At 46.0% G+C, this 27,325-nt stretch overlaps 2 protein-coding genes across 7 annotated transcripts in view; both read left to right on the forward strand.

The window, feature by feature from the left end:
* The first annotated feature begins 507 nt into the window (after window positions 1-507).
* On the forward strand, window positions 508-5,099 carry KLHL33 (kelch like family member 33). Its single transcript, XM_035136899.2, has 4 exons — window positions 508-1,033; window positions 1,195-2,143; window positions 3,032-3,202; window positions 4,496-5,099. The coding sequence occupies exons 1-4, from the start codon at window positions 508-510 to the stop codon at window positions 5,097-5,099; spliced, it is 2,250 nt and encodes a 749-aa protein (XP_034992790.2).
* Window positions 5,100-7,637: 2,538 nt separating this feature from the next.
* The window catches only part of TEP1 (telomerase associated protein 1), a 67,732-nt gene continuing 48,044 nt past the window's right edge, over window positions 7,638-27,325 (forward strand). For 2 of the 6 annotated variants that reach the window (XM_035134662.2, XM_060281797.1), the window contains exons 1-10: window positions 7,841-8,005; window positions 17,725-17,991; window positions 18,729-19,046; window positions 19,936-20,088; window positions 22,282-22,416; window positions 24,346-24,507; window positions 24,627-24,782; window positions 25,897-25,983; window positions 26,216-26,346; window positions 26,903-27,060. In XM_035134662.2, the coding sequence (XP_034990553.2) occupies window positions 17,761-17,991; window positions 18,729-19,046; window positions 19,936-20,088; window positions 22,282-22,416; window positions 24,346-24,507; window positions 24,627-24,782; window positions 25,897-25,983; window positions 26,216-26,346; window positions 26,903-27,060 (1,531 nt within the window). In that variant the 5' untranslated portion in view covers window positions 7,841-8,005; window positions 17,725-17,760. The other 4 variants (XM_035134664.2, XM_035134663.2, XM_060281796.1 and 1 more) reach the window with 4 other exon arrangements.

Raw genomic sequence — 27,325 nt, forward strand, 5'->3', positions numbered from 1 at the left:
ACAACAATTTTAGAATCTTTTACACTCGAAATCTTTTTTATTCTTTGGTGTGAAATATTATGATGGTGGCAGCTGTTGGGGAAAGAAGCTCTGTCACCACACAAGCAATTGCAGTGTGGACTGTGGCAGTGTTTTAAATTTGGGTTACTTGAGGGCGTGTTTTGTTTTGGGATGTAACTGTGCATCTCCATCTCCAGTTCTATGACATTCCTTTACCTTCAGAAAGTTCTTCCTGGTGTTTAGTCGGAATCTCCTTTCTTGTAACACAAAGCCCATGGTTTGGGTCGGACTCCCTCTGAAGGTGGTGTGGTGGACTCTCCTTCATTGGAGGTTGGATGGCCACCTGTCATGGATACTCTAGCTGAGATCCCTGCATTGCAGGGGGCTGGACTGGATGACCCTCGGGGCTCCCTTCCCACTCTGCAGTTCTATGATTCGCAGGTGCTGCCTTGCCTTATGATTTTCATTCCTTCTCTTCCCACAGGTCAGTCTTCTTTTCAAGAGGCGATGTCATGCACCGACAGCCCCTCAGAGGGCGCTGTGGAGCAGCAGCTGGAGCTGCGGAATGAGGGCCACGCCGATGGGTTCTTTGCTGTGGCTCAGCAGCTGAGAGAGCAGCATCATCTCGTGGACGTGTTTGTCAAACTGGGCCTAAGGGACTACGAAGCCCACAGCGCTATCCTTGCTGCAGTGAGCTCGGTCTTCCGGCAACGCTTGGAATGTGGGGAGCATGGCGTGGTGGAGCTGGATGGCGTGACCACGCCATGTGGCTGGGAGGCCCTCTTGAATTTTGCCTACACTGGGGAGCTGGAGGCCACACCGGAGAAGGCTGGGGAGATCTTAGATGCCGCAGAGGCCCTGGGCGTCCCTCGCGTGGCCGAGATTTGCAAGGCGGTGTTAATTGGGATAGAGGCAGAGGACAGGCTGAGTCCAGCAGATGAGAAATGGGAGACGCTGCGGGGCCTGGAGGAGCTTTATAAGAAAGGCGTCGGCTGGGACCTGGAGCTTAAAGCCGAGGAAGATATCTATCGAGGTGAACAAGGCAGAGCTTGAGGGGAAGCCCCACATACTGATAGGAAAGGGATCTGTGAGGTGGGATGGAATGGGAAGGCTAGATGTTTTGGGTTTGGGACTATGGGTTCCTAACCGAGATATAGCTGTTTGGTCCCCTGATCTCATCTTCCCTCCTTCCAGTTCACCGACTAGCCTTGGCCTGCGGCTGCGAGTTCTTCCATGGCATGTTCACCAGTGGCATGAAGGAATCCCGCCAGGCGGACGCCCCTCTCTGCACCCGCTTCACCGCAACTGACCTGGGCCTGGTCATCTCCTTCGTGTACTCGGGAACAGTGGGAGGTGGATGGGACAACCTCTTTGATGCTGCCCAGGCTGCCCTCCAGTATCAGGTCTCCGGCATCTTGGAACTCTGCCTGGATTTCTTCCGCCACAAGCTGACTCCTGAATCCAGCTTGGATGTCCTCTCTTTCGCACGTGCCTACGGCCTTCATGATCTGGAAAGCGCCGCAGAGAACTTTGTGCTGAGGAACTTTGCTCACGTCACGAGGACGCCCAAGTTCCTGGACCTTCCGGCCAGCCAGCTTGTGCACTTCCTCAGCTCCGATGCCCTCTATATCCTCAATGAATTGGAGGCCTTCCAAGGAGCCGTCCGGTGGCTGGAAGCTGACTGGGATGGACGGATGGACCGTGCCGAGGAAGTATTGCGTTGCATCAGGTTCCCTCTGATGTCCACCCGGGAGCTCAAACAGGTTCGCGCGGTAGAGATGATGGCCTCCCCAGGCCGGCTCTATAGCCTCATGGTCGAGTCCTTAGCTAGCATCCCTCCAGGCCCTTCCAAGCTGGAGCAACTCCCTTGCCGGGTGAGGTACCCAGAGAAGGTGATTGCCATCAGCGGAGGAGATACGCTGGCAAAGAATATGGCCACTCGCAGCCCTAGCCGGGACTTCTGGTTCGCCCACCGGTTCGTTAGCAACATCGGATTGGTCAAGCAGATTGAGTGGCGCCGTCTTGGGGAGCTCCCAGAGGGGGCACGCTTCCGGCATGCTGTGGCGGTCAAGGACAATGTGATGTACATCTTTGGGGGAAAGGACTACTATGGCACCAGGAACACCATGTGCTCAGTGTTCAAGTGAGACGAGGATTCTTGCCTTTGGAAGTAGAGTGGGTGAGAGGGAAAGAACCAGGTTGCAAACTCCGCGATGTGAGAAGAGTTGTGGGTGGGGCATGGGAATGATAAACAGGTCTTCTTCAGAATCAGTATTTCAGCAGGGAGATAATCAGTACAGTTGTTAGGCCAGAGTGGAGGTGGATGTTTGGAGAAGTAGCTTATTGAACATGGTGATGAGGGGGCAAAAGAGGGGTGGGGGGCAAAAGCAGGTCAGAGATGGCGTGCAGAGCAATCAGAATGTCCATAACTGGTGCTGGCCTGACCTGTAGAGTTTTATAGGGCTCTCCAGCCAACCAGAAGACTGGGCTGGGAGCCAATCAAAGCCTGGTACACAGGCAGTGAGAAAGATTAGAATAGGCACCCCCAAACTCTGGCCCTCCAGATGTTTTGGACTACAATTCCCATCTTCCCTGACCACTGGTCCTGCTAGCTAGGGATCATGGGAGTTGTAGGCCAAAACATCTGGAGGGCCGCAGTTTGGGGATGCCTGGATTAGAAGATTCCCCTCGCGTCTCAGTCCTGATTGGCTGCAGCTGCCACCAGGAGCAGCAGCCCCAATAGGTTTTGGCTCATCCCTGGGTTCCAGTAACATACGCCCTGGATGTTAGTGATTGACTGGCTCAAGAGAATGAAAAATAGGATTGTTGGTGTGCAGCATTTGCAGCATTTGCTGTCCAGAAATTTGACATGGATGTTCTAAAGCCACTGTGGAAAAGGTGGAAAGATGTGAAGGACAGACAACATGAGGGATGCTTCTGAACCTTTAATTTTAGGAACAGATTCAGAATTGCAGGGAGGTGGGGTTGCTTCCAAGCACCATCTTTGTTCCCTGACACTTCTCTCTTGCAGGTTCGACCCTCTCTGTGGGAGTTGGGAGCGGTTGGCCGACATGACAAGTCACCGGAGCTATTTCCAGGTGCTCTACCAGGATGGCTTTTTCTATGCCCTGGGGGGCAGCTCCAACGATGCCTACTGCCTGGATACAGTGGAGTGCTATGACCCCCAGACCAATGCCTGGAGGTGAGGAATTGCGTGTTGGGGGGGGGCTTTGTCAAACCTCACCTGGAGTCCAGAATCGGGCGCAGCATTTTCATCTGCATATAGACACATGGAATGGGTTCAGAGGAGGGGAACCATCAGCAAAACAAGTCCAAGAGTGAAGGAACTGGATAAATTTTAACCTGGGTGGGATATGTTACCTGAGGTGGGACCCAGGTAACAAATGATTTTGGGGTGTGTGTGAGAGAGTGACAAAGTAAAATATTGAAACAAGGAGCACAAGTTTCTCAGGAGTGCAAAAAATGACAATATCAGTAGTGCCTGTACATTTTGCCTTAAATTTCAGGTTGTACAGATGCTAGAAACTTAGGATACACTTTTAAAGTGGCATTGCATCACTTTACACAGTTGTGGCTTACGCTAAGAAACCCTGGGATTTGTAGTTTCCTAGAGAAGTTACAGGGACCCAGGTGGCGCTGTGGGTTAAACCACAGAGTCTAGGGCAGGGGTCCCCAAACTAAGGCCCAGGGGCCGGATGCGGCCCAATCGCCTTCTAAATCCGGCCCGCGGATGGTCTGGGAATCAGCATGTTTTTACATGAGTAGACTGTGTCCTTTTATTTAAAATGCATCTCTGAGTTATTTGTGGGGCATAGGAATTCTTTCATATTTTTTTCCAAAATATAGTCCGCCCCCCCCCCACAAGGTCTGAGGGACAGTGGACTGACCCCCTGCTGAAAAAGTTTGCTGACCCCTGGTCTAGGGCTTGCTGATCAGAAGGTCGGCGGTTCGAATCCCCGCGACGGGGTGAGCTCCCGTTGTTCGGTCCCAGCTCCTGCCCACCTAGCAGTTCGAAAGCACATCAAGGTGCAAGTAGATAAATAGGGACCGCTCCGGCGGGAAGGTAAACGGCGTTTCCGTGTGCTGCTCTGGTTCGCCAGAAGCAGCTTTGTCATGCTGGCCACATGACCTGGAAGCTGTCTGCGGACAAACGCCGGCTCCCTCGGCCTATAGAGTGAGATGAGCGCCGCAACCACAGAGTCGGACACGACTGGACCTGATGGTCAGGGGCCTCTTTACCTTTAGAGAAGTTAGACTGGCTCCCTCCTTGTGTTCTTCTGCCAGCTGATGAAGACCTTTATATTCCAACAGGTTTGGGGGAAGTGACTGTTTCTGAGGAAAGGGCTGGCACTGTGATGCTCCTATTGTTGCTGTTGTTGGGGGACCACCACCACCTCTTGCCGTTATGAATTCCATGGTTTAACTATGTGGTTGTGTGAATAATATACATTTCCTTCCTGTTCCTTCCCACTAGGCTGTGTGAACCTCTGCCCGCTCCTCTCTGTGGCCACGCAGCCTGCATCCTGGACGGAGTCATCTACGTCTCCGGGGGCAGCGATGGCTCGTGCCGCTGCCAATCCTCCCTGATCCAGTACCGCCCGGGCGCAGCGCCCATCCCGCAGGCCATGATGCGAGAGGAGCGCGCAGGCCACAACATGGAAGCCATGGGTGGGCGTCTCTACGTGGCAGGAGGTCTGCGATGGCGGGATGGCCACGGGGGCTACGCTGACCAGCTGGCCTGCGAAGTGTACAACCCAGGCCTGGACGTGTGGGCCGCCCTTGCCCCTCTGCCCCAGGCCCACGTTATCGCCGCCTCTGCCATCTTGGACGGAGAGCTCTACATCATGGGAGGCTACAGCCACAACACCTATCGCGATACTCACATGATCCACTGCTATAACCCGACCCATGACCGCTGGGTCAGTGTCGGGACGCTGCCTCAGGCTTACGCTGACCTCAGGGCCTGCATCTTAGAAGTTCCTCCTTCTCTGAGGAGGAAACAGCCCTCACCCTTAGATATGGCAAGTGTGGAGATTCCTGCTGATTCTTCAGCAGAGTTGCCGTATCAGTACTCCTGAGACGCCTCCCCAGTTTTCTGTGGAATCACCTGCACAGCTTTAATAGGGGCAGAAACTCTAGGAATAGTTTGCACATGCATGCATGATTTCTCTGTGCCCGTGCAGCAGGGGCAGGCGGACCTGGCAGTCCTTTGCACATTAACTGGACTCCAGCTCCCATTAGCCATAGCCAGCATGGACAGATGTTGAGGATTATAAGAGCTGTAGCCTACAAGGACAGCTAATGGGTGCCAGGGTACCCACCTTCTAGGGTGCTTGCAAAAAGCCTCAGTGATTATCCCCTCAAAAAAAAAACCCCAGCAAGGCATAACAGAAGGTTTTGTTTCCATGCTCAACTTGTGGCTGAGCACCCCTTAAACATGCTCACATTTCATTGGATGCCAAGACTTGACACCCAACCTCCGTTCTGAACAGAGCTCCCCTCTCAGAGCGAGTGTGACGGTGGCTGGTGTAGGTGATGTGGCAGCCATTTTGGGTCATTTCACCCGCCTCATGGCCCCAAAGAGGTTGGCAATGCCTCATTGCCACACCCCTGCTGTATACTTCAGAGACTAGAGGACCTTCAAGGTCCCTTCCAACTCTACTGTCCTATGATTCTATGCGATACAGGTGACTCACCTGAAAAAACATGGCAAGGGAGGCAATGTGAGAATTCTGCCCGAGGCGTTAATACCGTTTGATGCTGCAGCTACCAAGAAATAACCATGACTTGTGTGAACCAGCCTGGAGGAACCAGCCTAAAGGAACCACACCAAGCAAAAACCAAACGGCAGCAGTGTTGTTTTTAAACCACCACTGCATTTCCACTACGCTTGGTTAAAGCTGCATCTGTTGAATTTCTGCCTGTTGTGCAGCTGTTTAAAAGGCAAGCACTTCTGTGAGGAACAAGCAGAGAGGCAAAATGCTATGGGCAAGGGTGGGATTCCCCCCACTTCCTTCAATGTGATGAAGTTATCAGAAGCAAGAGTTGAATTCTTCTGTCTTGATGGGGTGGAATCTTTTCGACTGGCAGGAATGTGGCCTTGGACTCTGTTAACACCCTTGCTTGACTGCCTGGAGGAAAAAGAGGGTAACATTTAGAATCACTGCTGCACCCACTTTGGCCCTGCCTACTGTTGCCCCCTCAGAAGATAATGCAGCCCACCCTCTGAGAAAAGCTCATCACCCCCTGTGCTAGAAGATAGGACTCAATGCAAGATCTTCATGAGTTGCAAAATGATGTGTACACAACAATTAAGCTGCCCACTATTTAGCTTTAAAACACGTTACTGTAGGCGGCATTTTGCTTGTTTTAAAAAATACGGCTGTGATTAATCCTGCTCTTAAGGCACATTACTTCACTTTCCCGTTGGGATTGGCAGCTTTTCTTCCTGGATTTTTTCTATGATATTGCAAGGCCCTTGCCAGATTTTCAAAGGGGCTACTGCAGCTTTAAAGGCAGTCTGCAGACAATGCTTGTGTTCCTGCTGGGGAAACCTTATCCTGCTGATTCATTGCTATAAATTTAAAGCAATATCATACCACTTTAAATGGGTCAGGGTTTCCCCCAAAGAATCTTCAAGTGCATTGGCTATTCTTCTACAGTCCTTCACTGCATATTTGCTACGAACAGGGATTTTCAATTCTGAGTCTGTATATATACTTAAGGCACATATGTAAGAGGCTCGTTTATATTTTGCAATGTTTCTGCCAAATGTAGCCACTTTATGGATGTCTCACAATCATTTTATAAAGTAGCTGTGTTCTGTTGCTACAAATCAAGCACTGCTAAGTGCCCCCCCTTTGTTTTCCAATGTATTGCTATCAATAAAAAATTTGGTGTGGCGTGAGCAAATTTTTATTCTGAAAGTGTGGCCCAGAGAAAAAGTGTGACAAACTGTATACTATAATACGATTGGGAGGGGGGCACTCAAAACTTCATGCCTCTTGACACCTCACCCCCCCCAAATCTTTAATTGTGGGCTCAATTTTACAGGGCTCTCTTCCAATAAAAGTCTGATTATGTCCCTTTCCTATTGACCTCTCCACACCTAACAAAGACTTTAAAAAAAAGTTGGGAAAGAGGCGTTATTGGGCTGTTCTTGTTTTTATTATGTATTTTGTGTTTTTACGTATATGGTGATTTTCTGTTGTAACCACCCTGAGACCTGCGGGTACAAGACAGCATACAAAATAATAATAATAATAATAATAATAATAATAATAATAATAATAATAATAATACAACCCATGAGATATTTTAATTGGCATTTGATTTTATAGTCATAACTGATTCATTTTAAAAAAATATTTTTTGTATCCCATCTTTGTGAACTGCTTGGACGCTCTTGCAGTCGAGTGATTTATTAAAAAAAAGTTGACTACTTTAAGTCGAAGCTAGAGCCAGGACTCCGCTTCCTCCCTTTCCAGCTCCTTGCACGGTGAGTGCGCTCTCCGGATTCAAGAGCCAGGACTCCTGGGTTCTTCTCGTGCAACACGAGCTCTAACGGGTTAAAAGCCGCGGTGGACCAGAGAGGTCAGGCTTCCCGGGTTTCCTCGCCCAAAGCCTCTTTCTGAAACGTGACGCCTCATAAGCCACCAGCCGGGACCGCCTTCTTTCTCCGGGGGCTCTAGCGTGGACGCGTGGAATAAATCCGGTGACCCGGACACCTGGGTCCCTCCGGAGGTGCGTGGGATTTTGCTGCCGGGAGGGAAGCTGGGAGGGAGGCGCTTCTTGGGCGCAGTCCAGGCTCCGCCTAGGCGGTGCTTGCGCCGGCTGTGGTTTCTCCGCTTGAGCTTCCGCGTCCGGGAAGGGCTGGCTGGAGGCGCGCGGGCGACTCGGTTTTTTGGGGTGGGTGAGCACCGATCCCTCCAAGAAAACTGATAAAACGGGGTCTGTTGGTGGGGCCACCCGTACCTCTCCAAAGGTACGACTAATATTTCAGGGAAAGAAACTGTAGGTTGTAGCAGAGGCAGACCCCGCCTTGAGAGTCCTTTTGCAAATTTCGCAGAAGCGGGGGGAAATCCCTGATAGGAGGAAAGAGAAAGATTGTGGAAGGTGAGAGAGAGAGAAAGAGAAAGATTGTGATCAGCTCAGGTGGTATATCATCACCATCAAAACTAAATGGAGAGAGGAAGCAGCTTATAGCGGTGACTCTTTGGCCAACCTTTACCGAATTTGCAAACCTGAATGAATTCGGGTGGAATTGGTTTCCTGCAACGTGCCTAGGTGATGATTTGTGGCACAAACCATGGTTTCTGGTTGCCGACTGGCATGCAGCGATAAGAGGCTGCTGGGGTGTGTGTGGCTCCTGTGCCTTTAACGTTCATTGACTTAAAGCTTCTCCGAGCCATGGGTGTGGCTCAGTGGTAGAGTTCGGCATGTAGAGGTTGCCAGGTTCAGTTGCAGGTATATCTGCTTTGGGGCTGAGAGAGAGAGATCGAGAGAGATCACTGCATGAAACCCTGAAGAGTTGCTGCAGGTCAGTGCATGCATTACTGAGTCAGATGGACCCAGTGGTCTGGCTTTGGTATATATGGCAGATTCCTATGGATGTTTGCCCAATGCGTTTGTTTGTTAAATGTGCAGAATAGGAAATAAGGGAGGGAGTTTCATTGTGCTGGGTGCCAACGCTGCAGTGAAATCCAGGAACTGAAAGCAGGAACCGAGAGAGAGTGGCTTCAGATAAACAAGGGAATTAATTGAATTATCCAGGAGCCAGGAAGAGCATGGGGTTGCGGCTAGGGGTGGTTGTGCAAGGCTTTGTGACTCAGTGAACATTTGGATAGAGTGGAACACTGTGGCTGCAGCTATGAATGGCATGGGGGGGGCTGCCTGGGCCTTCGGACTTCTAGGGAATCTTCTGACTTCATTCCCTCAAGTTTTCTGCTTTTCAAAAAAAAAAAAAAAATCTAGTTATTTTCACCATGTTATGGTGCCACAAGGGGGTGCTGTGTTGAAAGGATGCATAACCCTAAACCTGGGGTCTTTTACACCCCAAGTGTCGAAAGGATACAATCCCACAACTGCAACATTTCTCATTGAGAGCCTGTGTGAAGCATTTGCTTCTATTGAGACCCGACAACATTTTGTTATAAGAATTTTGAGGTCATATCTATATATATATAATAATTGTTCATAAAACATGTACATGAATGTACAGGCACATGTCTGAAGCAGCACAGGAAGACAGGCCTTTCTGACACCATTTTGACTCTCTCTCTGACCAGGTGTTCCTCTGCAAGGAAGAAGTGGGGTGGGGGGAACCTTCTCATTGTCTCAGGAATTAAAGTGATAATCCCTGGCATCCTGATACCTGACTGCCAGACAAAAGGGTGTGATTAACTTGGCTGGGAAACAGGGAAATGTAAATATCTCTCAATTTTGTTGATTAGGTTTTGGGGGGCAGGGGGCAGGGTCCAGACTGCTCAGATTACTGCCACCAGACCTCCCCTTTCATGATGTACCTATGATGAATCTAGGGAGGGGGGTCTTGGGCTACACCCCTTCTGTGACATATGGATGATGCTTCTGGGGGGTGGGCTGAAACCAATTTCAAATTTCTTTTTAAGGGCAAGACATCTTTGTTTGGGGTTCCTTCCTTGTTCTCCTGTGTGAGAGGAAGGACCCTGTTGCAACAGCAAAAATAAAAGTGCCTTGCTTCGTACGTCCTGGTTTGGTCTCTGTTATTTGGTGGGCAGGAGACGCTTAAATTCGTCTGCTTGCCTGGATCCTTGAGCTCTCCCTGGGTCAAGATCCATTTCTCTGGGTTCATAGGAACCAGCTTAAATTTTACAAAAATTTGGCGACCACTTCGGGGACCCAGTTTTGCCTTGAGCTCCGGGTTCACTGAGGAAGGGGAGCCCAGCGCGCCCTTGCCTCTTTTGCAGGGGGGTAAACCAACCTCAGGACCCGAGGCACTTGGTAGTAATTGAGAGTCCAAGCGGGACCCCCAGGACGAAGCAACGTTTAAAGGGACAAGGCTGTTTTTTTTTCAGGAACCAGTTGGAAGCTGGAGACAACGGGATTCGACTGAAAGGATCGGTCGTGAGTATTAAAAGGGGACACCTTGGGTGAGCTAAGAACCACAGCAACTAAAAATCTATTTCTCCACTTGGACTATCCTTTTCTACTCTCCTCTTTGGACCTTAGTTGCAGCAAGGCTGCCAGGCACAGTTACAAGGTAGAACTGAGGTCCAGGGCAACAGTCTTTACGTTAAACGCAGAGCTCAGAAAGACTGTCCCAGCTCCCTTCTGCCAAACTGAGCAGAAGTCTGAGCAAACTGTCGCTTTTCTACCAATCTGGGAATCTGGCTATCCCAGCTCTGTTTCCTATTCCTCTGCTCTTAATCTTCGGGTGAAGACGCCCCCCTGCCATGGCGACCTTTGTTAGGTATGACCCATGACCAGAGATTGCAAGTGCGCCCGTTCCTTTCCTACTACTCTGTATCTCTGTATTCCTCAGTTCCGACCTGACATTGCGTAGGCAAGCGTTCAGTAGGATATGAGTCTAGTGTGTAAGAGGCAGGGAAGTTGCTGTGGAACCCTCAGGCAATTGATGACCAGTGGGAGGGTTCCAATAGGGTTTTAGCTGCACCAGGCCGCCTAGTAGTTAGTGCACGCGAACGGCAGGCAGGAACACCACTAGGACGTGGGGGTGAGTCATAGACTCGGGAAGTTAAGAGTGTCCAGGAACAGGGTCGGGGACCCGAACTGCAGTATAAAAAGGCTTAAGTAAAATGGGTGCAACCCACTCTAAGGAATTCCTTTCCCAGACTCCCAACCGAGGCAAAGCACAACTGAGGCTTGGCTCCGGTAAGGACTTTGAGGATGAAAGTCCACTCCAATTCGTTCTCTTAAATTGGCACGAAATCCCCGGGGCGGACAAGCTTGAAGGGAACCAATTGCAAAAACTTTGTAAGAAAAAAACACTGGGTCCGCTTTACTATGGACCACCCAGATGAGGGGAAATGGCTACCAGGAGGTTCCTTTAACATACAGTGAATCTCCGCTTTAAAATTAACCCTGGTGAACTCTGAATGAGAAAAGTTTTGTGAGGAATCCTACAAAGTATGTTATGGTATAAAATTATATATGTTTGCATGTTACATGTTGTCTGTGTTGTCTGTGAAGTGTATGTGCGTCTGATCCTTGTGTCTGCTATAGTTCATTGTTCCCCTTAAAGTAAATGAGAGATATAATCCAGGTTTAGGAAATTAGGGGTTTGTGTAAAATTTGGCCATGACACCCACAGACTGCCTTTTTTAAAGCATGCATAGTTTAAAATAATATAATAATAAGGCAAGCTTGCTTAAATAATCTTATGTAAGGGCTTGATCAACCCAAAAACAATGGCAAATATTTAAAAGAGTGGAGGTAGTGTGTAAAGGTTTGTTTTAAAGAGGCTGTAGAAGGCCATTTTTTCCTCTCCAAAAGTAAAAAGAGGGGGCAGGATGAAGGAAAATAAGAGTAGTAAGTTTGAAAATGCTTGCTCAATGCTTTGAAAATATTTTGAAACTTGAAAATGTTCACTTCATGAGGTGTGCAAATGTTTGTTATTGAGAGAGGCTCTAAAAGGGAGTCTTCCTCCAAGTGACTAGAGGAATATTGACTAAAGGAAAATTGAACAGCTATTCCTATAAAGGTGAATTGTTTGTCAAAAGTAGAGCTTCCTTAGCCAGGAATTGTCTATCTGAGTCTAGTTTTAACTTCAATTGTGTTGGGCTCCTGATATCACCTCTTAAGGAAAAAAACTCATCTGCTAAAGGGTTCTATATAAAGTTGGTATTTTCATTCAAATCTTGTGAATCCTGTATCTTAGAGGGTTAGACTAAATGACCTCAGGGTCCCTTCTAACCCCCATTTTAGAGCTATGTGAAAGGCAATGTGTCTGATGTGGTGATGGGTTGAAATTCAGCCCAGCTCTGCTTTCTGGCAAGGAAAGATTATTGGTTTTCAGAGTTGGAACAAGAGTGTAATTGTTGTTTTTGTGGAGTGATTATATAAGTTTTTATCACTTTCTCTATTAAGGGTTAAAGTTTAAGCACATATGAAAGTCTTGAACATTTCCCAATCTTTCTCTAGAGAGTAAAAGTGGGGTGTATGTGCATACCTACCCCTTTCTGTACAGAAAGGGGGAGCGGGAAGGGAAAAGGGAGATTGTAACCTTGAAAATGTTTGTTTGTGAACTCACAATATTTAAGGTCTGTGTCACAAGGGAGCCATGTGCTCTGTATGTAATGTTTCACCATGTGACTATGGAATATGGTGTTCCTTCTAGGGAAATGTTATTAAAAGTAGAGGATCCATAGCCAGCAAATGTCTATCTGAGTCACTTTAACCTTGATTCAAATGGACAGAATGGTTTTAGTAAGGAAGTAAATTCCCTCTTAAACTGTTTATCCAATCTTAAGGTTTGCTAAAGGCTTCTATATAACGTTGGTACTTTTAATCTTCCCCTTCCTTATTTTTCCCTTAGTACACACATGTGCTTCCGTGATAGGGCATAGCCTGTGTTTCCTTCCCAGTCAGGCGTCTGTACTCAAATGTATGTGTATCCTAAGGGCAGTGATAGTGTTGAGATCCCCATATTTCAGAAGGGGTGGACTAGATTACTCAAGATCCCTTCCAACCCTTTCCAAACTTGCAAAAAGGAGGGAGAGAAAATGTGTTTGTAAGCACTGAAAAGTGAGTTTCTGTGTAAAATCTAACCCTATTTTAAAATCTACTCTTTCCCCTTCCCTTCCTTTATTCAGATGGTAATTTTGTCAAGAGGTGCAGCACTTTAAAAAATGGTACAATAGTCTGCCGAATCATGAACTCTGTACATGCACAGAGGCTATGTCAGCTTGAAGAGGAAAATAGAGGAGAAAAATGAGGTTTTAACTAAGGGGCGAAAAGGTTATAATCTGCTCATGAAATATTATTCAAATTTCTTAATGTAAAGCTTTGAACCACTGAGGGAAAACAACCTCATGTGTGTTACTGGTCCATCAAGGTTAAGTGGTTGCCAAGTTCCAAAAATCTTAACATGCCAGATTCTTTCCACAGGTATAAATAGCAGAGTACTACTATAAGTCTGTCTCTTGAGTAGTTTATAAATTAATTAAGAGGTTCAAGGTTATGCTTTGCACATGAAACTTAAATTTAAATTTCCTTATGTAAAAATAAATAGATAAAGAACCATTGAGAACCATCAACTGTTTAGAAGCTGCCAATTCCAGTTCAACATGCAAAACTCTGTACATTTTAGGAACATTTCCTGACTGATTTTCACATGAAATAATTTTCCCTTTCCAGCAGAATACTGAGATTCAGGGTGTGGAGAAATTCTTTCAGAACCTTAATGCAAAATTATCTCCCAATGGGGGGGGGGACGCCACCTAAACAAGCCCCTCCACACTTGGAAATTCATAGAAAATTGCTGTCTACCAGTTGACAGACTATGCAAACAAAAGGCTCCATTTCTTTCCTAGCAGGTACTCAGGATGGATACTTATCTCTCATTTGCATTTCACCCCGAAGCATTACCCTATGTTAATATAACCCTCCCTTTTCTAATGTAGCAATGATTGAGTGTTTTGCCAATTCTTTTCTTCCACAGCAAAAAAAAAAAAAAAAAAAGTGAGGAGTGAGGAGATACAAACAGTAATTTCATTTCTCTTTGGCGCTTCTCTTTAGCTTATAAATAATCTGCTTCCATTTATTATATCAGTTTTTCCATTATGTCTATGAAATTATTCTAACAATAACCAGGTAAAAATTGTTGTGTGAGTGGTAATCTAAATTTTATTTTGTTTTATTTTTGTATCTTTTTTTTTTTTGTATTTCTACTTTTTCTTTCTGTACATACAAATGTAGCATCTAAGTCATTCTTTCCTGTAAATAATAATAATAATAATCCCTTTCAAACAAGATACATGAACCTCAAAGAGAATTCAGAACCACATAAGGAAAATGTTAATAACTTATCGATTGTGTCCTAATTAACAAAATTTTTGTCCTTTGTTTCCTCCACAGCCAAACTAGGTGAAGTAAATTAAACTGACTGAGTAGACAATAACAGCAGTAATTAAATAACTATGATCTTATATTATTTGCAGCTCCCCAAGAAGAAATTTCTAGAATATTCTCCCCTTTCTTGACTATTTATCACTATTATTTTTTAACTAATTATATCTTCAGGCCCCAACCCCCTGCAGGCCTATTTTCAAAAGGATGTTTTACAGGAAACCAAATTGACATTTTATCTCTTTGATCACAACCTAAGAAGGAGGACCTAGAAAGCTATAACGTTTCAGCAAGGTTTAGAAGTGCTGTTATAGAAGTACTGTTAACTTCCTCCCAGTGACTCGAAGGCAGACAAGAAAACCCCCTTGTTGGAGATACATGCAAAAGCAGCAAGAATTATCTCAAGTTCACCTGATTGCCTCAAGATATACAAATGGCGTATAATTAATAATTTGAAGGTTTTGTGCATTATGTGTTATATAGGAATACTGAAATGTGTCAAATGACTTTGGGACAAAGGGGGAAAGTGAATTGCAAGGACATTCTCTCTCCTTGACCTCAAGACTCTGTGCCCTAGGATTTAAAAGCAGCCGGAATTGTCTCAAGATCATGATGGCCTCAAGACATACAACTGATATATAATTATTAGGTCTTATGTTGCGTGATATTCGACAGAAACATTGAACTATGTCTGACAGTATGTTATTTCCACAAGGAGGGGGAGGTGAACCAATTTTGTGTTTAATTGTTGGGTTTTTTTTTTTAAAAAAAAAATGTATAGTGTCCCAATGTTTTTTTTTTGTATTATTGCCATGCATTGTATGCCTTTTAAAGGATCAGGATATTGCATAGTTCAGTATTTAGATTAGATCAACTTATGACCACATTTTCTTGTCCCACCTGGCACTCTGCAGTGTGCCAACCTTCTCTACACATTTTTTAAATTTGTTTTTACTCATTTTACCAAGAATAAGCTCCAAGATCCATGAAACACCAGATAAATGAAGGTATTTATGTCTTGATTTAACAGGAATGATCCCTTTTAGAGTTAAATTTGACTAATTTGGACATGTTTTATGGGGCTGTATAAATTTTAATTTGGCTTCAGTTCTAATTGGGCAAGTGTATCCAAGGTGCAAGTAGCTTTCTTCCTTTAAGAGCAACTGGGCAACTCCCTACAGTGCAAGGCCAGAGCCTATAATAAAGGCCCATAGAAAGCCCAAGGCAAAGGCATCTCTCTCATGACATGTCCAAACCTGTGGCAGCTATGGTGAGTGCCAGGCGACATGGTCAATATGAAAGCCCTAAGGGGATTCACCAGGGATTGTTGCTGTTGTGCCACGTTGGAGGTGTGCAACCAGAGGAGAGCTAGCTTTTGACACCTGAGAACACACAAAAGGGTAAACAAGCAAACTGCACTTTCCAGTCAATATTGGTGGACCATCCTGTTAAGTGTAATACATAGACCATTTTTGAGAAATGCTTCTCCCAAAGTACTAAAACAACACATCTGGTTATTCTTTTGTGGGGCAACAATTTTTAAGAAAAATTATAGCCCCAAATGGGGAATTGTTATAAGAATTTTGAGGTCATATCTATATATATATAATAATTGTTCATAAAACATGTACATGAATGTACAGGCACATGTCTGAAGCAGCACAGGAAGACAGGCCTTTCTGACACCATTTTGACTCTCTCTCTGACCAGGTGTTCCTCTGCAAGGAAGAAGTGGGGTGGGGGGAACCTTCTCATTGTCTCAGGAATTAAAGTGATAATCCCTGGCATCCTGATACCTGACTGCCAGACAAAAGGGTGTGATTAACTTGGCTGGGAAACAGGGAAATGTAAATATCTCTCAATTTTGTTGATTAGGTTTTGGGGGGCAGGGGGCAGGGTCCAGACTGCTCAGATTACTGCCACCAGACCTCCCCTTTCATGATGTACCTATGATGAATCTAGGGAGGGGGGTCTTGGGCTACACCCCTTCTGTGACATATGGATGATGCTTCTGGGGGGTGGGCTGAAACCAATTTCAAATTTCTTTTTAAGGGCAAGACATCTTTGTTTGGGGTTCCTTCCTTGTTCTCCTGTGTGAGAGGAAGGACCCTGTTGCAACAGCAAAAATAAAAGTGCCTTGCTTCGTACGTCCTGGTTTGGTCTCTGTTATTTGGTGGGCAGGAGACGCTTAAATTCGTCTGCTTGCCTGGATCCTTGAGCTCTCCCTGGGTCAAGATCCATTTCTCTGGGTTCATAGGAACCAGCTTAAATTTTACAACAATTTGGAGAGCCATAGGTTTCTCATTCCCGGTTGAAACCCAGCAACGTTCGCTTAAAGAAGTGGCAGAATGGGGCCTAAGAAACACTTCATTAAAACACCAGCATGTTAAAATCACAGTAAAGGATGCCTAGTTTATTCATTAACTTGTGCAGCTGATTTGCAGGAAGCTTTCTAGGTGCTATGTGCAAGGTGAAGGTACAAAGGTAGAAACCCAGGAATTGGGAAGGGACCACAGTGGTCGTCTTAGCCCATGCAGGTATTCCACTGCAACAGCAGCCTTGATTAGGTGACCAGCCAGCCTTTTAATAAAAACCTTCGAGCAGCCACTGCAAATCTTGCCACTCTTATCAGACACAAATCTGTTGAGTCGCACAGCAAATATATGATTTTGCTTGATCATCTCCATTGGGTATCCTGGTTAACAAATTCAAAATAAACTTTCCCTTGGTTCAGAACGCAAAGAACAGTACAGTCATACCTCGGTTTAAGTACGCCTCGGTTTGAGTATTTTCAGTTTAAGTACTCCGTGGACCCGTCTGGAATGGATTAATCCACTTCGCTTCAGGTTAAGTACGCTTCAGGTTAAGTACGGACTTCCGGAACCAATTACACTCATACCTCTGGTTAAGTATGCTTCAGATTGAGTACTCTGTGGACTCACCTGGAACAGATTAATCCACTTTCCATTACTTTCAATGGGAAAGTTCGCTTCAGGTTAAGTATGCTTCAGGTTAAGTACAGACTTCTGGAACCAATTGTGTTTGTAAACCAAGGTATAATAAACAATGATAAAGATCTTCTGCTTATTGAGCACCACAGAGAGGCAGTTCTGCAAGTATTTTTACGCCCATCTATAATGTATTCTGAAGGCATTGCCTGGAATGGCAAAGCCATGAAAACAATTACAAATCCAATATGGGTACTGAGTGGCCTGAAGATCTCCACTTAAGACAACTGGTTAAAAAAGAAACTATTCTAAATACAATAGAGTTCCTGTCTAATAAATAATGGCTGCGGCGGGTGCGTGTGTTTCCCGACAAATAGGTGCCACCACACCAAAGGCCCGATTATGACATAGTGTGGAGCTGATCCTCCTGAGGAGATGGCATGTGCAGCACAGCCTCCTCCTGCAGAGGAGTAATAATAATAATAATAATAATAATATTTATACCCTGCCCATCTGGCTGGGTTTCCCCAACCATTCTGAGCGGCTTCCAGCAAAAGATTAAAAATACATTGAGTGTAGCATTCAGCTGGTTTTATAAGGGATGAGATGCTCTTTCAGGTATCCTGGTCTCAAATCTGCATAGGGCTTGTTCGTGTTGAGTACCAAAGTCTATTCTTTCTCTTTGCAGACGGCCAAGCACCCAGCGGCCTTCCCAGTGAAGTCCATGGATCCCTCTGCCTCTCTCTTTGGGGAGAAGCCCTTGCTTCATGCTTCTCTCACCCTTCCGAAGCTGGAGGAAGTCCAGGCCCGACTGCTGCAGCCCATTGCCCCGTCTGCTTCATGGCTAGCCTCGCTGAAGCCTCTCCATACCCAGAGCCAGGTCGTGGCAGGCTCCTTGACAATGCCAAATGCTCTGGATTTCAAATGGCTTGGCTCAGTCCTTGAGCAGACACAGGTAAGCATGGCTGTGGTAAGGCTAGTAGCAAATAACACCACCACCAACAACAATAATAATCATTATTTAACAAGAGATCGTTTATTTGGATGCATGTCTGATCCATGATGGGGTTAATGGTCAAACCCCACCCACCCAAAGAATCCTGGGAAAGACTGTTTTGTGACCATGCTAGAAAGGCAGCTTTTTAAACAAAACGCTAATTCTTAGGTGTGCTCAGAAACGGAAGCCACAAGGCGTCACCAGGAGTTGATTCAAACGTAGCTGGGTGTTTTTTCCCCCCGTTTCCCCCCTTTGGGTGCTCCCAGATGGGTGGGTGTCGTGGGAACGGTTCTGTTCCTGCACATCCCTACTGTGGGCGGGGAGATTTTGATGCAGGGAGAGCGTTTCAACATTTCAGAAGTAGCGTAGTACCAGGAAATAGGCCCTCTGTGATACACCTGAATGTGTAGATCTGCTCTGCAGGCCGGTGTGCCGCTGCTGCTATACTTCCTTTCCTTCCCCAGTGTTCTGTCTCCAGCCAAGGGAAGTCGGAGTTGTATGGCAGATGTAAAGGCGAATGGGATCCTACCTGCAGGCTGTCTCTATATAGGTACATGTGTTTGTGCGAAAGAGTGTACACTTGCAGATTCACGTAGCCAAGTGTTTTGCACACACTGTATATACACTTGTAGGTGGTACTGCATGAACACCCTCATCCCTGCCACTAATTGCTCCTTTATCGTTCCCTACTCCAGGCAAGGCAGCCTGCAGCATCTGACGCGAAGAAGCTTGTGTCGTATTCTGCCTTCTCTGAACCAAGGCTGCTCTGCTTGGAGAATTCTCTTCTGAAGCAGCCTGCCAACTTGGCTGTTCAGGGGCTGGAGGAATCCAGGGCTCGCCTGCTGCGCCCTATTCCCACCTCCGTTGCTTTATCAAAGCCTTTGAATGTGCAGTTGTCTCGCCGACTGGACCAACAGGAAAGTACCTCAACATCCTTGGGGTTGCCACCGGGTTACAGAGCCCAGGATGAGGCTTTTGGACCAAGCACCAAACTGGAAGAACCACAGTTGCAAGTAAGACTTCAGTTAGGCAAGGGGCCTATGGAGGCCGGACCCAGTTGCTGGAGTATTGTTGTGACAACAGGATATTGTGTGAGAGAGGTTTCAGCAACAGTAACTTTGGCGAGCTGGAGAAGCTTGGGTTGGATGGCAAAGGGAATGGAGGAAAGTTTTATAGCAGGGGGAAAACACATCTAGGCAATTAGGAAAACCTGAATTTTAAAGAGTTTTCCTTCCATAAATTCGGACCAGCAGCCGAAGCAGTGGCCCTCCACTGGACTACAAATCCCATCATCCCTGATTGTTTGCTGGGATTTGAAGTACGAAAACATCTGCAGGGTCACAGGTTCCCCATCCGTGAGCTGGAAGGGGAATCCTCAGTCACAGCCCACCCATGTTCATTGCTATTTTTACTTGGGTGAAGGGTTCTCGGTAGTGGCGCCTGTCCTGTGGAACACCCTCCCACCAGATGTCAAAGGAAAAAACAACTTACCAGACTTTTAGGAGATATCTGAAGGCAGCCCTGTTTAGGGGAGCTTTTAATATCTGAAGGACTATTGTATTTTAATATTTTGTTGGAAGCCTCCCAGAGTGGCTGGGGAAACCCAGCCAGATGGGCGGGGTATACATAATAAATTATTATTATTTATTAATTTACAAACTACATCTGCGGAGTATAGCTAGATGTGGCCACAACTAATACACACTTTAACTTTCTTGGTTGTGGATGCTTTTTTTGTTTTCAGGAGTTTCAGATGAAGCATTTGCACAGGTCTTGTGCCTGAGAATTTTGCTGGTGCTTCCATACTCACTGGTAAAAGACATTTGGAAAATGAATATTGGATGAAGCTTGTAGAGTGGTTGCAGTTTTGACTAAGGGAAAGTGGGGTTTCTTCCCCTGCAGGAGAAAAGCGATGAGAGAGTAGCTGTTGACGTGATCCCAGATTACGTTCTGACTTTGCCCAAAGATGACCTGAAAGTGCAGTCGGAAGAGGACGATTTTGGGGCTGATGAGCTGCCTGTGGAGAGCAAAGAGCAGCAAGTGAAAGATCAAAAGGTGAGAGGTGTTGTGCTGGTAGGAACTAGGGGCTGGGGAGACATTGGAATGAAATACAAATTGCCTGTTTTGCAATTTCCAAAGTTCCATGTGAGCTGGAATACTGTCTTTTTCTTTCTAAGTTCACATTGCTCCAAATTTTGAAGTACAGTTCTCTGGCCAAGTGACAGATTATGGGTTGGGTGTCAGTCTGGATGAGCATAGGACCCTTCCAAACCTGTGGTTTTGTGTATCTGGTGTTAGAATCTATCGGAGGTAACTTGCGGAACCAGTCAGACTAGCTCCTTTGTGGCAACTTGGCTAATTTTACTCCTCACCTGCTTCTTAAAGAGTGAGGTCTGTTGCTATGGAGACAAATGGGTGGGCCTTCTTCCGCCATGCTTGGCTGGATGTCGGGTCATTCTGGGATGGCGAAGAATAGGTCAAATGTGTGTGTGTGTGTGTGTGAATGAATGAATGTGAAAGTGTGTGTGTGTGTGAGAGAGAGACAGAAAGTGTTTTGCTGATGCTGGAGAGATAGAGGCATGTTTTGTTCTCTGTTGGATCCAAAACTTAGTTTGCAACTTCCCCGGAAATGTAACGGGAAAGATAGATCTGCTGCGGTGTTAATGCTGTGTTGATCCCCTCCATCCTATGCTTGGGTTGTGTTAATAAAACCGAAATATCCCAAAGACACTGCAGTTTCCATTGACCTTCATTTCAAGGGATCTAAACTCCAGGAAAGCAGAGGCCACCCCTGGAGTCTCTCCACCACTCAGAGATTGGAGTGCACACAACAGTATATGGGAAAAAAGCATATACAGTGGTACCTCGGTTTATGAACACAATTGGTTCCGGAAGTCTGTTCATAAACTGAAGCGTTCATAAACGGAAGCGAACTTTCCCATTGAAAGTAATGGAAAGTGGATTAATCTGTTCCAGACGGTCCGCAGGGTACTTAAACTGAAGCGTTCATAAACTGAAGCGAACTTTCCCATTGAAAGTAATGGAAAGTGGATTAATCCGTTCCAGATGGGTCCGCGGTGTTCATAAACCGAAAATTCATAAACCGAGGTGTTCATAAACCGAGGTTCCACTATACTGTAATAGGGTAAAGTTGCATAAAACTGCAAATATTTATGAAATGAACGCGGAATGCAGTTTGCGTATGGAAATAATTGCTTTGCCCCCCCAAAAGTGTACGGTATACAGGCAGGTGTATATTAGGAGAAATTTGCACTGAAATGTATATGCGGCTTGGGACCCTCGTACCTACAGGACTGCCTCTCCTGGTATGCCCCACAGAGGACCTTAAGGTCCACAAACAACAATATTCTGGAGATCCCGAGCCATAAAGTGGCTACATTGGCCTCTACTAGGGCCCAGGGCCTTTTCAGTATTGGCCCCAACTTGGTGTAACACTCTTTCACAGGAGACCAGGGCCCTGCGGGATTTGTCATCTTTCCACAGGGCCTGGCCTTTGGGTTGGACTTAGTCTGACCCCTGTCTTTTCCTCCCTCATGGTTTGGATTTATGGACTACTTAAAATGAGGCTGCATTTTAAATTTTAATATTGTATTTTAATTAATTGCTTTTTATGTTTTATTATAATTTTATTGGTGTTAGCTGCCCTGAGCCTGGTTTTGACTGGGGAGGGTGGGGTATAAATAAATTATTATTATTATTATTATTATTATTATTATTATTATTTATTACTTTCATGAGGGTTTTTTCTTAACTTGCAAACTGATGTTGGGAGCCGAGTTTGGAGAAACAAGAGGAACTGAAATGGACAAACTGGCTTGTTCCTAGTAGGAACCCAGTGGTTCTGGGTTGTTGCTTTTGGATGGGCACTGGAAAATAGTGCACACAATACAACATGAGCCATGCAGCCGAGTGTTCCTAGATGTAGAGGTGAAGATTTGCTGTTAGTATCGGGTTTCCATTTCAACTTCTGAGTTGATAGGGGCTTCTTGGAATGGGCAAACTGGAACCAGAACCCACCCACCAAGCCTGATGCCCAAGGCAGTCACCTGCCCCTAAATCTAGCCCTAGGTGAAGCCAGAGCTTCCAGCTTTTCATCCAGCTCCAATCATGGATTCTTAGAAGCTTAAGAGTGGGTTGTGTCCACTGGACTAGAACCTTGAAATGTGAAGGAAACTCCCACAAGAGGCTTCCTAAGGTTTTCTCCTCTAACCCCTCCCCCCTTTTTAGTTGATGTTGTTGAGCCTGGCCTGCTGTTCGCTGGTGGAAGGGCCGAAGTTTGGAAATCCTCCTGGTGAACTTCAGCAGGCATTGACGCAAGTGTGTGAGAGCCTAGCAGAGCACGATCCTGAATTCATTCTCAAGGTACGAGGGGGCAGTTAACCGGGAGCCTGGATTTCTGGGGGTTGCACCCAAAAAGTCACAAGAGAGGCATTGCGGTGCAATCATTGGGCCGGAAAGAAAAGCTTGCCTGTTCTTGATGTGTGTTTAATATTTACCTAGATTGTTTTCATGAATGCCATTGAATTCCCCAAGTGCTGATGGCACTCTTGTTGCTAAATGTCATAATAATTATTTCTCTAAAAACAAAACAAAACTGAGGATGTTGTTGTTTAGTCATTTAGTCGTGTCTGACTCTTCATGACCCCATGGACCAGAGCACGCCAGGCACTCCTGTCTTCCACTGTCTCCTGCAGTTTGGTCAGACTCATGTTGGTAGCTTCGAGAGCACTGTCCAACCATCTTGTCCTCTGTCATCCCCTTCTCCTTGTGCCCTCCATCTTTCCCAACTGAGGATATTGCCAATTATATAGTGGACTGGCAGTTATTTTGTTGGTGGCAATGTGACTGAGTGCCAATTGTTGAGAATCGCAAGTGGGATAATTTCTTCCAATAAAGTACCTAAATTATTGCATAAGGATAAATGCAAATTAAAGTGCAGAAGGACGTGGCTCTTTTTATCTGTACGCTAGTATCTTTCGTGTCCTTTTTATGTTGACTCTTTATTTTATTGTGTGTTTTTATGTCCCGTTCTGCCCCCCTAGGCTCAGAGTGGCATGAAGCAGTTTTCCTAAATGTTGTTAGGCCACATCTATGCCTTGCATTTAAAGCATCATCTCACCACTGTAAACAGCAGTGGCTTCCCCCAAAGAATCTTGGGAACTCTGGTTTGTTAAGTGTGTTGAAAATTGATTGGAAGCTTTTCTTGCCCTCGCAGAGCTACAATTCCCAGAGCAGTTAAACAATCTCTCCCCCCCCCAAATATATTTATTGAAAGATTTTTTGAAATACAGAATAAACAAATTTTACATCGCCAATAATTGCAAAAAACAAAAATGACAAAAAATAAAAGAAAAAACACAGGACAAAAAAGAAAAGAAAAAAGAGAAAAAATACTCAATCTAATTAATATCACTTGATTATAACCAATTCTGACTTCCCCGTCCCAACCTTCCCAAGTCCAATTTAATCCCCAAATAAACAGCTTCCAAATTGTTATAAAATACAACTTTTAAAAACATGATTCATCTCTATGACATCAATATTCCAACTTTTTCTTGTATAATCATTTAAACAATCAGTTAAACAATCTTTTCCCCCAGGGAACTCTGGGAATGTTAAAAGAAATTTTGCAGAGTTCATTTCATTTCTCTAGAGCTCTTCCCTGGAGGTAGATGGGTCTTCTTTCCTAAGCTCTGGGATGCTGTTCCTTTCCAGAAGCTGCCATTGTCCTTGGCAAATTATCTGGTTGTAACAAATTAAAATAGACTGGTTCTGAAACTCTCTCCAGGTGGGAGGTGGGAACTGGTCCTTGAAAGATCTTGAGCTGCAGAAGGAATGAGGAAATTAAAGGACAGCAAAAAAAGAATCCTCATATCGAATTGTGTCATTTTGCTTTTGTTCCTTCTATCGTGTGATCACAGAGGGCTAGAAACTTGCATCTCCAAAAGCGTGGAATCTGTGCTAAGAGCATTATCTGCATTGGAGCTTTCAGTGCTAACCTGGAATTGCTGGGTGCAGTTGCCTGCCCAACAAAAACGATGGTGCTCTATGTCGGGTTTGGCACAATAGTTGTGCTGTTGTCCTTCTTGTGTTTGGAGTTCAACCTACAGAACCCGAGAGGTCTGACAAACACAGGATACAAATGAGGTCCACCTTTCTAGGAAAATGTCCAGACCAGCTGCCTCATCTTTGTGTGGTGGTGTCCTCATATTCACTTTAACATCTCTAGAAACCTCCCTGGGCTCTCCTTGACGTACTTTTCTGTGCAATTTCTTTCTCCCTCAATGACAGGTTGCCCTGTACACTCGCCAGGAACTGAATATCCGCAGTACGGCCAATTTTCTCCTGGCGCTCTCTGCCCGCCTTATGCCCTGCCGCCCACATCTGCGACGGTATTTCTGCCACACTGTGCAGCTCCCCTCTGACTGGAAGGAGGTGGCCAAACTCTTTCAGGTAAGGAGAGAACGACCGCACAAAATCCTTTAGCAGAGAGGTCCAGTGGTAATCCAGGATGCAGAACTGTTTCTCACCCTTGTGATCACACGGTGCTATTATTTTTCTCTTGCATGCAGGGCCTAGCAGGGGAAGGAAAAGCTCTGGCTCCAATGCCTTGCTGTCTTCGCGCTGCAATGGCCGATAAGTTCCGGCAGTTCGATGCATACCAATTGGCCAAATACAATAACCGCAAGAGCAAGGGGAAGAAAAACCGTCGCCCAAAACCCAGGAAGGTGGGTCTTTTGATTTCAGAGTTCCTGATCTTCTTTGTGCTTTCCAATATAGGCTAAACATGAGCTGACTTGCTGTGATACCACGGAGTGTTCAAAAACATTTTAATAGTTTGGAGGAAAGTTTCTGCAGCAGAGAATACTCTTAGCGTGAGGGACAGAGTTGGGGGGGGGACAGAGCCTGCATCACTGGGCTGAATGGGTTTTGAGCCCAGGGTCAGGAAGTGGCTATAGGGCTAAATATGGGTTTTGCTTTGTTTTGGAAAGAACTAGTCTATAGCAGGGGTGGCCAACTCCCAAGAGACTGTGATCTACAGTGGTACCTCGACTTACAAATGCCTCGACTTCTGAAGGTTTCGACTTCTGAAGTCCGCTAACCCGGAAGTATTTTCACCGTATGTGCATTCTGCGCATGCACAGAAGCAGTGCACACGGTTTGCACATGCACAAAGCGCAAAATCACGCTTTGCGCATGCGCAAAATGGGCGCTTTGACTTCTGAAGGTTTCGACTTCCGAAGAGCGCCGCGGAACAGATTGCCTTTGTAAGTCGAGGTACCACTGTACTTACAGAGTTTAAAACTGGCAGTAATCTACCCCCTTTTGGGGGGTTCAGGTCAAAGTTGTTGAGCTTTTTTGGAGAGGAGGAAAGCCCTGTTTTTTGGGGGGGGGGCAAAAAAATTGAGCTTTTTTAGGGGAGCCAAAGTTGTTGAGCTTCTTTGGGGGAGCCAGTGATCTACCACAGAGGTCCAGAGATCCACCGGTAGAACATGATCTAACTGTTGGATGTGCCTGGTCTATAGCTGCTCCTGTGTAAGATCAGTCATGGGGAAAAAACTTTGTGGAGTGTGACAAACTATTGTGCTGGAAAAATGTACAGAAATGTCTTGTTCCCCTGTACTTTTTTTCTTTTTCTTTTTTTGGGTGGAGACTCCAATCGGGTATTGATCTTTTGCTTTGTGAGCTTTGAGCGCCAGAAACTGTAAAATACAGACCCCATACTTTTCCCTATTGGGGCATATCTGTAGCACCAGGTGTATTTGTGATGTGAAGTTGGCCTAGTAGCCCTGCACCAGTGTTTATCTATGTGGCTAATGCTTGTTCATTTTGTTTCCTCAGCAAGAGCCAAGAGCTTCTGACTGGGAAGAGCATTGGCCTGGTCGGAACAAATTATTTGCAAAAAAAGCCAGATTACTCCAGACAAAGGTAAGACATACCTGGGAGAGCAGAGGAAAGTGTTTTCCTGGGGTACCACATTCCTTTCCTAACACTAAAGTCTCTAATTGTGTATAGCTCAGGGCTAGGAAACGCTGAAGTGTTACGTTAAGGTCTCCTGTCTTCAAGGAAAGGGCTGTGGGGAGCCCCTTTCAAAACTTCTCTGAAGACGCAAAGTGGCTTTTGAGATTTCTTAGTCCTCTTGTCAATTGATTCTCACCAGTTTGAAGAGGAGTTGAAAAAAGAAAAGATGCGTCCCGCAGCCCCCAAGGACCTCTTCTCTCTGAAGGCTTTGATACAGCGCCTTCACATCTCTGAGCCGGCCCAGCTTGTTATGAGTCTCCTGGGACGCAGGTGAGGCTTTCCTGCATAGCATTGAATTCCCCCTCATCCTGGCCAATGGTAGCCTTTCGGATTCTGAACCATGGAATCTTTCGGGCAGGAGTTTCTTTCCAATTCTATCTGGAGATGCCAGGGGTTGAACTTGTTGACCTTCTGAATATTAAAAAGGATTCTCTGCCACTGAACTCAGTCGGACCAAAAGGAAGCATGTTGCTTGGACTGGACGGCAGGTTCCGAAGATGGGGCTCTTATAGCGCCTGGTAGGCAGCGATTGGCCCTTGGAGGGGGTCAGCTGGTGGAATGCTTCAGCCGGTTGTTGAACTGCATCCTAGATGCGCCCCAGAGCTGTGTCAGGCTTGCAGTGGAAGCAGAGGCATGCATGGCAATTAGAAAATAAACCTTGGTTTGACAAACCCACCTACCCTGTTAAATTTCATGGTTGAGCTAACAGATCATTTTGCAAGAATTCTAGCAACCAGCACGTACTAGGAGGTGATCCACCTGGGCCATGATTCACCTGTGGGCCCACCCCCGCCCTAAATCTCCTCCTCTTGCTCGAACTCTCCAGGTACCCCTCGGATTTGCCTGCCTTCTCGCGAAGTCGCCTCCCTGGGCCCTGGGACTCCAGCCTTGCTGGCACTCGCATGAGGCTGCCGAAGCCTCAAACCTGGGAGCGGGACCTCAGCCAATTGGGGAACAAGGCCAAGGCCTGGGAAGAGCTGATTGGTAGGTGTGAGAGTGAAGTTGATTTTTGTAGTGGTGGTTTCCCCATCTGCTGAAAAGTGCCGCAATATCCCAGTTCACATCTGTGGCGAGTGAAGAAAACAATTGTTTTGTTCACTGATATGCGTTTCTGTAGCAGTGGGAGAAGCAGGACTCGGTTCAGTTGGATCTGCTGAGCTGACCAGCTTCATCTGGCTTCCCCCGGACCCTCAGTTGCTTCTGTTCCAGCTGGTCATGATACAGAATTACTTTGAGAATCAACAGCTGC

The sequence above is a fragment of the Zootoca vivipara genome, chromosome 13, assembly GCF_963506605.1.
Source record: "Zootoca vivipara chromosome 13, rZooViv1.1, whole genome shotgun sequence".
NCBI lineage: Eukaryota > Metazoa > Chordata > Lepidosauria > Squamata > Lacertidae > Zootoca > Zootoca vivipara.

Coding starts and splice junctions, on each gene's coding strand:
- KLHL33 (XM_035136899.2), top strand. CDS start 508: ATGTCATGCACCGACAGCCCCTCAGAGGGCGCTGTGGAGCAGCAGCTG. Junction 2,144..3,031: donor ACCATGTGCTCAGTGTTCAA/GTGAGACGAGGA, acceptor TCTCTCTTGCAG/GTTCGACCCTCTCTGTGGGA. Junction 3,203..4,495: donor CCCCAGACCAATGCCTGGAG/GTGAGGAATTGC, acceptor CCTTCCCACTAG/GCTGTGTGAACCTCTGCCCG.